Consider the following 12,916-nt stretch of genomic DNA (forward strand, 5'->3'; position numbering starts at 1 on the left):
CCGGTAGAGCGCGAGGAGGGAGAGAGAGAGAGAGAGAGGGAGGGAGAGAGAGATCGAGAGTGAACGAGAGGAGAGAGAGCGACCACCATCAGGGTCCGTGTGCCTGAGGGACGGACGACACGGTAAATATAAACGTTACATTTTGGCTCGTGAACCGGCGACCGTTAAGTTCGCTACAGTCATCTCCGAAAGTCATCGCTCGCGCGCTCCGCATCGAAACCGTTGGTTCCGTTTGAGCGTGTGATGTGCGCGTGAAGACGGAGCGGTTCGTGCACGGGGCGAAGAGTGAACTTGGTGAGTTCTTTTGTACGGTGGGAGGAAATGAACCGGACAGCCGTTATGTAACGAGTGTGCATTAAACGTTGTCCGGTGCAGCGTGCGCCCCGTCTCCCAGCGGCCCCCCGACAGCGGCAGGTAACGTTAAACCGGAGCGCACCGTCCTCCTCACCCACCAGATGCAGACAGACACATCAGCGCGCGGTACCGTCGCCGCGGAGAGCGAGCGGGCGGGCGGACGGGCGCGCGCCTGCCGAGGTTACTGAGTGCATTCGGTCTGAAACGCGCCCCCGTGTGTGTTTTTTACCTGACCCAGTAAAGCTTATCGCCGCCACACACTCAGACACGTGTCTCTCACCGGCTGCCCGCCCCGCACACACCCCCGCCGGGATTACACGCCGTTTATAAGGCCGTCCGGTAAAGGCCGCGTGAGGTCGCTTCCAATATTAATTGTCATAAAGCTGTACCCCGTCAAGCCCGCAGGAATAACTACGACATTTCCGGTGTAGACTTTAAAAATAAAAGTGTCAATGGCTAAAGTCATACACTAATTATTTGTCCATTATGTTGTCATACCAAACGAGTTTAACCAGTTTGATCACAAAGATATTTTAGCAGTGACGAATGAATATTTCACAAGTTTCAATGTAATTTCAAATGATCAACTGATATTCTATTGGTGAAAGATTTGTATTTGTAGATGTATGTGTAGATTGATACCTCAGACAGAATATGTTGTAGGGCTTATTGTCTGTATATCTGTATTATCTGTATAAACAGATGCAGAATCTGAAATTTTGGCTGTTTGAAGCATTGTGGTTTTTTTTGTAGTCTATTTGTAGTATTGACCAATCACGTCTGTGTGGACAGCACAAGAGGTGGGCCGAATTGCAATCTCAGAACCTATTGGCTATCATCTGACAACAAATTTGATTTTTGATAGCTTTCTTTAATTCATTTGCATTCATATGCAGATATCTGTTTATAGAGACTTGCTGAAATCCCAATGAAAGGAAAGAGGAATTTGTTATCCATCTATCCGCTAACTACACAGGAACCCCCGAAATTTTGGCCCTTGTCTGAGAGGCTAAATCTTTGTCAGATGATTGCTGATGGGCTCAACACACAATTAAGTTTGGGATGATTATAGCTTATGTACCTGATTAATCAAATAATATTATGATCTTTAAAATAGAGCAAAGTAGCCATCACAGTTTCCTAGAATCCAAGGTGACATCTTGTCAATGTTTTGTTCTTTATTTACTGTCTATATTTACTACAGAAAGCTAAAATACAGAAAATATTCACATTTAAAAAGCCGGAAGCAGAGAATTTATGTTGTTTTTTTCTTAAATATGGCTTAAATACTTAATTAATTACAAAATAATTGTTTATTCGTTTTATGTCAATCAAGTAACCCATTAATTGTTTAACTGTCTCAGCTCTAATATGTTGTGATCACTAGTTTTTGAGTTCATTCAAGTCTGTGTGAAGTAGTATGAGTGATAAACCATGATCAATGTGTATAATAAAGTATTTTAGAGCCATGCTTGTTGTTGTCTGGTCAAAGAGGGTATTAGGGCGTTATGTGCTGGGGGAACTGGACTCATGACCTCAGATGACCTTATTATTCCCCATATCCTGGCTGTGGCCCACTTGAATGTCTGAGAAAATGGACAGACCGAGAAGTGTTAAATGTTGGACGTTTCAGTTGAAAAATAAGTTTAGGAGTTCTTGTACTCAAGCACAAAACACCCATGTATCTGTCAAGGTGTTGTAATTAGAATATGATTGCCTTCTAGTTCAGACATTCTCGCTAGCAAAAATACCCAGCTCCATCAATAAAATAAGACTTAACTGATCACTAGAGGAAGGAATTCATGTTACAACAACACAAAAATAGGATAAGAGGAAAGACAACAGATACAGATATATTAGAATTAAATAAATAAGACAAATTGTTTATTTTAGCTTTTATTGTGAAGACAAATTCCTACTTCCTTGTCCTATCACTGCGTAACTCTCATTACCTTGACATACCTCTAAAGCTTTTTCTCTGCGCAACCATTTCTCCTCCCACCAGTACAGGCTTCTCCTTGGGCCTCTGACTATGGTCTAATTCAAACCATTGCTGCCTGAAGACTTAAACAATTTAAATCAGTGTATATAGTCCTGCTATAGGAGTGTGAGGTGTGTGGGTGACCTAAATACGCAAAACTTGGAGGAGCTGGTCGTTCTGGAGTCTGGAACTCGTGCAGGGAGCCCCCGGGGGTGTGGGGTGGATACTGTACACCCATTTCTGCAAAGTTTCCACCCTTGTCTTTCCGCTGGTAACCCTGGCCGGCTGCCTGTTGTCTTCACAGTAGGTGATGTAAGGCAACAGCGTGAGGAGTGACATACTGTACAATACATCTAGAGGAAAGCCAGACATATTGGCTGCACACACACTGTGCTCAAATCCAAATCACTGCTGAGATCCAATTTTCTTTTAGGCACATGCAAACATTGTATTTTAAGCTCCTTTTGTGTTCAGATTGTGATCAGTCTGAACAAATCACACACCTGAACTGACTCGTAAAAAGCCAATCATAAAATTAACACACCCGGCATACTCATGCAGAATTAAGTTAGTGAAATGGAGGCTACTTTGAATACTGCCATCATATATGGTGGAACTGTGGTGGTATGCTAATGTCAAGCTGAGCTCAAATTTTTAAGTCAGTTTTATTTATACAGCCCAAAATCACAACTGGACTTTAAGGAAGGTCAAGTATTTTAGCACCTTTATCACTTATTGCCTTTAACACCCTTATTGTAAGCATGCTACATGGAGAATATTCTCAAATTAAGATCTAGGCAGGACAGTATTTCACAATAAGGCTCCTGGTTTGTGTCTTGGTCTCGGGGTAAAATTTAATGAAGCTACCATTTTAGTCTGCAGTGTGATCTGCAGCTAATGGGTACTCAGAGGTAACATTATACTTGCACAATGCAAAGAAAGTGGGAGGAACCGGTGTCAACAGAGCCCCATAGCTAAATGTTGCCCTTGGGCCCTCAAGTGTCTTAATCCGGCCCTGCATAGCTGTAGTTCTTCTGCTTGGTGCTGCTTTGATGTTGCCGCTCATGGTCTGAGCACAAGTGTGATAATACACCTTGATATCCTGCTCTAGAAAATAACAGACAAGGATGGTGGCCATTTATGTTGTTATGTTATTTTGATATGTAAGAACACCTCATTGAGTACATTTGCTTGCTGGTCACAAGCCTTCGATTTCTGTGCCTTAGGTTTTTAAGTGTCAGAACTCGTCAGTCAAACCAATTTAACTGAAAATCTGTAGATAACTGGTAGGGGTTTGGTTGGGCTCAGATGGGTTCAAACATTAGTCACGTCACAGAACATGGTATAGAAAGAGCAGAGGGTAATCAGTGTTTTAAGTTGCCAAGAGGGGTTGTGTCTCTAGATTTGAGCGAGCTGTAGTCCCTCCTTTACTGGCTATCTTACAATGAATGTGTCTTTTTGGCAGTTTATATTCAAACACTATTTAATTGGACCAAGAAGTGAAGCATCACCTTCACTCCACCCTCTAAGTAACATCAGGTTTCCCAGCATGCTTCTCTGCTTCTTCTGAATAGTGTACAGATATGAGCCTCACAGCCTGTTATGGCCATATTTTGTTGAAGTCTGTTTGCCAGTCATTGGTAAACGCCCTTTAATAGTCTCAAGAGCTTACAATCTGCCATAAGAGCTGGGAAAAACAGAGAAAGCAAATCTCAGACTGAATATTCACCAAAGCTGGGCTTTACACTGAAAACAAAACCGTCCCTGTGTTGTTTTATTACAGCTTGAATTTCTTTTGTGCTCGCTCAGTAGTTTTGTGACTTATTAACTTCAATATGACAAATAAATGGTAATGAGAGAAAAGAGAGCCAGGATGAGTCCGAGACTTTCCAGGTCACACATGGCTGACTCTTCACCTTCTTCACAGTTCCACTCCAATTCCCACACCAGCTCCGCCAATGACATGTACGCTCGGTTGCCAGGTGTGATGGCTGATTAGTCAAATGACAGAAAATCAATTTTATTATTCAATTCATTATTTGAATTGGCTTGTTACAACCACTCAAGATTTTCTGTTTTCCTTTGTTATATCATCGTAGATATAATCTTGGAAAGTTAAAGGTGTCACCTTGGATTCTGGGAACTTGTGGCAGAGAGATTTTTATTGTTATTTTATTGTCATTAAACAGCTGATAAACAAAGAAACAGTTGCTGACAGTGACACACTTAGGCACCTTTGTTGCATTTCACCTCCCTGTCTGTCTCTTCTATGTGCTGTTAAAATGCTTCCAGAACAATCAAAAAGAGATCTAAATGATAATAATCCAAAAATTAATCAGAAATGCAAACAACAATTGGTTGCACCCCTAGACTGTGTTACCGTGTTATGAACAGATTTAGAGTTACTGGTCCAAATCAAGATAAAAACTCTAAGATTCAATGTGATTTTACACACACAGAAAACTGTTTCACGTTTGAGGGAAAAAAATGTGACTTTGGCCACATTTACATGCAGCTTGAAAGCAGCCATTTTATCTAATGACACGAGACAGTTTTATCTGGCCACATCAATCACTCTGTGACAGCCGTGTTGAAAGCTACCTTGATTCCAGCAGATTCCTTTGAGGACACCTGTGTGTGTGTGTGTGTGTGTGTGTGTGTGGATTCCTACCAAGGCTATCTTTGGAAACACTTCAGACTAAAGACCAGTTAATTAGGGACGGCTTGTCCATTTGACGACAAAAGTTGTGTCCCTAACTGGGAGAAATGCTGATTTTTGGATCAGTGGTTAGGGTTAGGGTTAGGGTTAGGCAAGTAGTGGTTATGGTTAGGGTTATGGCAAGTCTCCAGGAAATTCATTAATTAATTGTTTTATTGTTTTACTGTTTATTGTCTATTTGTGTATCATGTGTCTGTTTTATATAGCTTTAGATTTTTTTTATGGCTGCTACATTGGCCAGATCTCCCTTGTAAAAGAGATTTCTAATCTCAATGGGACTTCCTGGTTAAATAAAGGTAAATAAAGAATAAAATAAAGAATAGAAGTCTATGTAATGTCCCCCCTAAGTAAACATCTGTGTGTTTGTATGTGTGTGTGTACATGCATAAGTGTGTGTTGACCTGCTTCAACTCCCATCGGGTTCCATCCATCAAGTACAGTTTATAGAGCCACACGTATTGTACAGCCTTGACCTAGGGCTTGTGTGTGTGTGTGTGTGTGTGTGTGTGTGTGTGTGTGTGTGTGTGTGTGTGTGTGTGTGTGTGTGCGTGTGAAAAAGGGTGGAAAGACTGAAGAAGAGAGGAAAAAAGAATAACAAGATGTCAGCCACATACTGAGAATGATTTCTCACTCGAACCTGTTTCCTCTCACTGTATATCCACTCACGTCACACTGAGTGTGTTTTCTCTGTCTTCTTCCAGGTGAGGGGGAGGACTGAGTGAGCGAGTGATCATCTGAACGACTAACCGACAGACCACCAGACAGACCAACTGAATGAAGCTGCACCTGGTGTAGCTGAGGGCCTTTCCTATGTTTTGATTTGCTCCATTTTTTCCTTTTTAAACGTGGTTTTCCCGAGCCGGTCCCTGCCATGCCGTCCAACAGTCCTGCTGTCGCCGAACCGCCTCAGACACCAGAGAATGACACCGCCAATGATGTGGTGAGAGAGAGATTTTCATTAATATACAGTTTTTTGTGGAAAATCTAATATATATACCGAGTACTGATACTACTGCTGTTATCCTAGTAATAATGTCAGGAGTCAGGAGTGTGCCAAAACAATGCATATACATATATGTATGTATTAAGAATTAAAATAAGGACATAGATTTATAAATTGGCCAATTTCATGATGTTTTCATTGTTTATTTTTCTTTTTTAACACAACTTTGATTAATGAACTTGCAACTGGTTTTTATTATTAATTTATCATAATTTCAGCATTCAGGATAGTAGTTAATTTGCCACTGAGTAATTTACAACAGCAATTGTTTTCCATGTAGCAACTTCAGCCATCAGATAAAAGTTCTTGCAGAAAACAGACGATATATATCTATGTCTATCTGTGTATAGTGTCGTGAATATCTATGAAATATAACACAGTAAATTATTTTATTTAGGTCAGTTGTCCCCGTTTTACCACCACTTGTACTACAGCTACTTCTACCCTTACCACTATCGCTCTTATTACTGTTATTATTGCTGCTTCTTTGATTATAAATATTAAATCACTACTGCTGTTATTTTTGCAGCCACAGATATTATTACAACCACCACCATCACTACTACAGCTATCATTACCACTACCGCTTTGGCTTCTACGCTCGCAGTTGAGAGCTTTTTTTAGCCAAAACACACAGCAAATCTGGCAAGTAAGACTGCGTGTGTCTGTAATAATTAAACTTGCAGTTATTTATTTATGTTCACTTTAGGCTTTTCTGCATTCCACACACTCACCCGACCACATGCAGGTGAGACAAGTACGGAGTCTCGAGTCTCAACTTTTTTTTTTTTTTTTTTTACACAAATGAGCACACACACAGATATACACACACATTAACACACAGTCAGACACACACAAGGTGAAAAATGGCTCCATTCATTTGTGCCCCAGAGTCCAGGGCAGCCCTCGTTAATCGGTGAGAAGTTTGAAGTTCATACTATAGAGCTGCTATATAAAGAGTCGTCTTACTCACTCACTTCCACATTCACATGCTGGCAAAGAGCCAACAAGTACAAAGTTTCCCTTATAGAGTTTTTTTTACTGTAGAGTTTGTTGTGCTTTTAACCTCTTGAGACTTTCTCTCAAAGAGTCAAAAAAGCCTGGAGAGAAATCTGAGTGAGTCTCAGAGTTTGAGGACAGAGAGGAAGATTTGATAGAGAGACATTACTCTGGGCCTCAAATAAGGGTGAATAAGTTTCTCGGTTTGTGAATTGATACTCATAAATCACTTCAAAGCCTATAGTTGCATAGTTGCAAACCTGCAAAGAGGTCGACTTTACGTCGGTGAATGTGTACAAAAAATGAAAGATGGAGAAGAAAAAAAATTGAGAATGTTTAAATAAGATACAGTATATGCACAAATTATACTTGTAACCTTAATGTGTGTATGTGTATCTGCAGTATTTGTTGCACTTAAATTATTCATGAAGATCAATTCACAAGTTCAAATCTAATTTTTTAATAACTTAAAAAATATGCTTAAGCTCCGCTCCTTTCCCTTAATGCACCAAGGGCGGCTAAGCTCGTAACCTTTAGTTTTTTAAAGCCTTTGCTGCCAAGTGTATACATGTAGGCTTCATATATGTTTCTAACTACAAAGACAATTTGAGAACTGTTAAAAGATACACTATCCCCTGGGAAAAGTGTATCTTTTAACATTCTAATTAACATCCCGATTATGTGGACAATGGTCTTTTATCTCTGAAGCCTTAGGGCTACACCATGCTTCAAACAAACTAGCTCTTATGATGTGTCTGATCAAGTCTAAAGGCAAAAGTTTTTAGTTCTGAAGGGCGGGCCAAAAAACCAAGCCCAAAGCCCCCCTGCTATCTTCTCTCCTGATCTCTCAGAGGACAAGTAGTCTCGACACAATGATTTGTACGAGTGGGGTTAATGGTGCACATTTTTAGACTATCACTCTTTTCAGGGTAATATACAGTCTAATATTCCACCAAATTGTACAATTGAAAGGTATTCACTTGTGTGAAGACTGAAAAGAGAGAGCTGGAGAGAGAGAAGTTCAAGCGCTGCCCTATTCGTCACTTCCCCATACCTTGTCATCCACTTGCTAAAGATGGATTAGTTAGATTGTGTCAGAAATTTACAAAAGTAATTGGCTGCAGGCCCCAATTCTGAAATTGTAGAGACAGTTTCAGACGTTGTTAGACCATATGGCAGGCAGTTTGTCTTAGTGCCTTGACTGCCAGGTGTCTATGGATACGTAATATACTACAAACTATAAAGACACTTTTATTTAAAGACCTGCTGGGGGATCTGCAAAAGCGACACTCTGTATTCTGACCTTGTTGTTTATTTCATCTCTATAACCCAGAAGTGTTCAGATATGCCATATGTGTGGACTAAAGGTAGTCTGACATCACTACCAACAGTATTATAAAGGTAACTAAGGGAGAATGATGCTTGTGTGATTAATGGTCTATTACCTGTTGGAGTTGAATTTGTAAATGTCCGTGTGTTTATGTGTAGATATTGATTATTTGAACTATAGCATTACGTAAAAGCAACATTTACTGTACTACTGATGTGTCTAAATATTGTAAGTCTGTACAGAGGCTAAACCCTTAAAGTGTATCGTTTGCTCTGTTGACAGCTTTATTAAGTAATTATTAGGTGAGTAGAAGACTTAAAGTGAAATACAGAAAGAAAGCAGAGGAGGAAAGAACAGGAGAGAGACACAGGAGAGGACATGGGGATGGGGTACAAAGAAAGAGGACAAGCTGTCTGCTGCTGATGGGATCCTCCTCTGCCCGCCTGGTTTGCAGTCTGGTTGCTTAGCAACTGCAGTGGCCTAAAATAACCTGCCGGGAGACAGAAATAGACCAAAGATATATGGACAGAATGGCTAGTGTGTGTTTGTGTGTGTTGACACAATCTTGAAGGGATTTGGTTGAGTGGTTTTTGAGCTCTGTCAGTTTATATTTTACTGAGTTGTGCCGTTTTTGTTTTTAACTTGCCACTCTTTCTGTACATGATTGAGTAACAATTGTAGTGTTAAAATATGTGTGTGTGTCGTGACACAGACATACGGACAGCACACCAGGCAGACGGGCACGGGGCCATTACCCGTTCAAGCTGGTTAGCTGGTTGCTATGCTCATTGCCAGGGAAGTGACATCAGAATGTTTAGTCAGCACGGTGGCCCCGTCGGAGACAGTTGCTAAGCAGTTTCTGCACCTTAGCAACCACTCCACTGTCACTGCAACAGAAGGTCCAGCAGAGGAGAGAAAGAAAGGGAGGAAGAGAACAAGCACGACAGCAGGCAGCGGACACAGTCAGGTCGCACTGATTATAGCATAAAACAGAGGCTAGAAACAGAGTGGATGTTATTATTAAACTCATTTATGTGCACAGTGTCACACAAACGTTTGCATCTTACAAACAGCAAAACACAACACATCAGTATTAGAGATAAGAAAGTTGTGGCTGATGGGGAACAAGTGTAAAGTGTTCTTAATTTTAATGCTGACAGCCTGAAGAAGGGTTGGTCGATAGGGCAGACATTCTGTGAGATATTATACAGTCAACCTGCCACGCTCTTTAATATACTCTTTTTATGCTTGTTTTCTGACGTGCTCCCTCCCATTTGCTTTAATCCTACACAAATCTCTTGCCTCTGTTATCTTAATCAAGCTTTGAACGGGTTGGGCAAACCTCTGATTAAGAAAAGAATTCCTCCTAACGGATACATTTAAAGCTGCCTTGTTCGACTCAGCACTACAAGAGTGTAATGGTTCTGCCTTGTAACAGTGACATTTATTTAATTTTTGCCTGAGGCAGCGATGCACATAAAGAGAGCTCAAATATGAATATAAAGGCCTATAATGGAAATCACTGCAGCTGGCAAATTCCTGCCTTCTGGCTAAAATACAGTACTCATCACGATGAGGCCACATTAAGGTTTTGACTGCTTAACTAAAGATGCAGCAGGTTTTGCTTATTTTATTTGGCTTTTTCATGTGTCTTCTTGGGTCCAATAAAAAATTTGCAAAGACTCTCAGCACCTCAAATCAGAGAGAAAGTGAGGACCTGACTCTGATGTTGTCAGACACTGAAATTATTAGGGGGAGGGTTTTACCTTTTGTGTGGCAGTTTTCCCTCCAGTAACGTGATTGGCTGCTGACAGACTGGTTTAATATGTGTTAAATGAAGGGTTGACTTGGTCTGCTCTTGTCATTTAGTTTTTTTTTTTTTTTTTGTTTTTTTTTTTCTTTTTTTTTTTATATTCTTTTTATTGAGTTTTATGGTATGTGCAAATAATAATAAACAAGCAAACAAGAAGGCAAGAACAAAAACAAAACAATCCCACCCACTACAAAACTAACTTCGTGCACTGCAATACAATATACAGAATTTTACAGAAAAAAAAAACCACATATACTTATCAGACAGATTTAAAAACAAACAAACAAAAAAAAAAAAAAAAAAAAACATTGCATCCTTCAGTGAGATATTGAGTTATTATGATATGGAGCTACGGTCAGAGTTTTTTGTAAAAAAGTATGCAGAGGGGTCCAGAGTCTCCAAAATTTTTCTGATTTGTGATTCAGATCGTGGGTCAGTTTTTCCAAAGGAAGAAGGGCCGATATCTGAGACATCCACATATTGACCGTAGGGACCTGGGGGGCCGACCATCGCAGTAATATGCATTTCTTAGCAAGGAATAACAGGATTGTTAATAGAGATCTTGTATCTGTGTCAAAAAGATTATCAGGTACATGGTTTAACAAATAGAGAGAGGATGACATTGTGAAACGTTTACCAGTCACTTCCTGGATAACAGAGTGTACACCTTTCCAAAACATTTTGATGTGATCACATGACCAGAACAAATGGATAAATGACCCCTTATGAACTTTACATTTATAACAAAGGTTTGAGCTGTTGGGGAACATCCTTTGGAGGCGAACAGGGGTGAAATAAGTCCTATGAAAAAATTTGAAATTTTGTTCATGTATTGAGATGGAAGTACATTTTGGGAACACTCCGTCACAAATCTTGGTCCAGTCACTGGAGCTAAATGTTACCCCCAGGTCACGCTCCCACAGCGGCTTCAAAGAATCATAGGCAGAGGTCTGGAAGTGCACAAGTATAGCATAATACTCTGAGAGTTTCCCTTTCAATGATTCAGCAGAGATCAGGGTGTTTTCCAGTTCAGAAAGATTCAGACGAAATTTGCTCCCCCGCAGAAGGGATTCAAGAAAATGACGGATTTGAAGGTATTTATAAAAGTCTTTAGAAGGAATGCTGAACTCCGTCCTAATTTGCTCAAATGGCTTTAAAGAGTCAGAAGTAAACAGGCTGGTGAAATCCAGGATACCTTTAGACATCCATTCTAACAAACCAATACTCCTAACCTGAGGAGGAAAATCAGGGTTCAGAGCCAGCGGGGATCGAACTGAAATAACTGATGGGATGTTCAAATATTTTCTAACGTCCTTCCAAGCCAATAATGTATTGTAAACAACAAAATGAAATTCTACTCTGTCTATATTGTACATAAAAGGAAGAGAATCCAGTTTGAGAGGATGACATGCTAGGGATTCAAGATCAATCCATAATGAGTCCTGTCTATTCATGAACCAGTTAGTCATCATTTTAAGTTGAGCCGACCAATAATAAAGTTGAAGATTAGGCAGGGACAAACCCCCCAGTTCCCTCGGCTTAGTGAGTTTTGTAAACTTAACTCTCTGATGTTTATTATTCCAAATATACTGAGAAATATTGGTGTTCAAAGATTTAAAAAAAATAGGGGTCAAATAACAGGGAAGGTTTTGAAATAAATAGTTTAGTCGAGGGAGGATATTCATTTTTATAACATTAACCCTCCCTAGAAAAGAAGTAGGTAAGGATGACCATTTCTTTAAGTCATTTTTAATTTGCTGAATTAAAGGGGAGTAATTAGTACTAAATAAGTCTGTCAAAGTTGGGGTGAGAAAAATACCCAAATATTTGAGACCCTTTTCTGACACCTGAAAAGGAGATTGTACTGGTCTATCCCGAGGAATGTTGAAAGACAAAGCGGCTGAATTACCTAAGTTTATTTTATAACCTGATAAGGCGCCAAATGAGGCTATAGAGTTCAAAGCAGCTGGGATGGACTTTTCAGGTTTCAATAGGTATAAGAGAACATCATCAGCAAAAAGGGAAATTACATGTTTTTTCTCATTCCTTGTGATCCCTATAATATCAGAGTTAGACCTAATTGCTTCGGCTAAAGGTTCAATAAACAGGGTGAACAATAGAGGTGATAAAGGGCACCCCTGTCTACAACCCCTACGCACCGAGAAACCTTCAGATATCAGGCCATTAGTGTTGACACTGGCCATTGGGTCTGAATAGAGAGTTTTGATCACATTGATGAAGTTAGAGCCGAGGTCAAATTTATCCAATACTGAAAACAAAAAAGGCCATTCAACTCTGTCAAAAGCTTTTTCAGCATCTAGGGAGATTATAAATGCTGGGGTTTTATTAGTATTGATATAGTGAATGATATTAAGAGCACGCCGTACATTATCTACACCATACCTTGACTTCACAAATCCTGCCTGGTCTGGGTTGATAACTTTAGGGAGAATTTTTTCGAGTCTACGAGCCAGTACCTTTGCAACTATTTTATAGTCTACATTAAGTAAGCTGATAGGCCTATAGGATGAACAGTCCAAGGGGCTTTTGTCTTTCTTTAAAATTAGGCTAATAGAGGCATATCTCCAAGATGGTGGAATATCACCTTTCCAGATGTTATTAATGGCGGGTATAAGAATTGGGTGAATCTCGGGCCAGAATTTCTTGAAAAATTCTAATGGAAACCCATCTGGGCCTGGGCATTTCCCATTTGGCAT

General features: G+C 40.0%; 1 protein-coding gene across 2 annotated transcripts in view; it reads left to right on the forward strand.

Moving 5' to 3' along the window:
* The window catches only part of LOC139218374 (DNA (cytosine-5)-methyltransferase 3A-like), a 55,455-nt gene continuing 42,539 nt past the window's right edge, over positions 1-12,916 (forward strand). For both annotated transcript variants that reach the window (XM_070849933.1, XM_070849935.1), the window contains exons 1-2: positions 1-122; positions 5,756-5,994. In XM_070849933.1, the coding sequence (XP_070706034.1) occupies positions 5,926-5,994 (69 nt within the window). In that variant the 5' untranslated portion in view covers positions 1-122; positions 5,756-5,925. The remainder of the gene's footprint in view (positions 123-5,755; positions 5,995-12,916) is intronic.

Source organism: Pempheris klunzingeri, chromosome 18 (assembly GCF_042242105.1).
Source record: "Pempheris klunzingeri isolate RE-2024b chromosome 18, fPemKlu1.hap1, whole genome shotgun sequence".
Classification (NCBI taxonomy): domain Eukaryota; kingdom Metazoa; phylum Chordata; class Actinopteri; order Acropomatiformes; family Pempheridae; genus Pempheris; species Pempheris klunzingeri.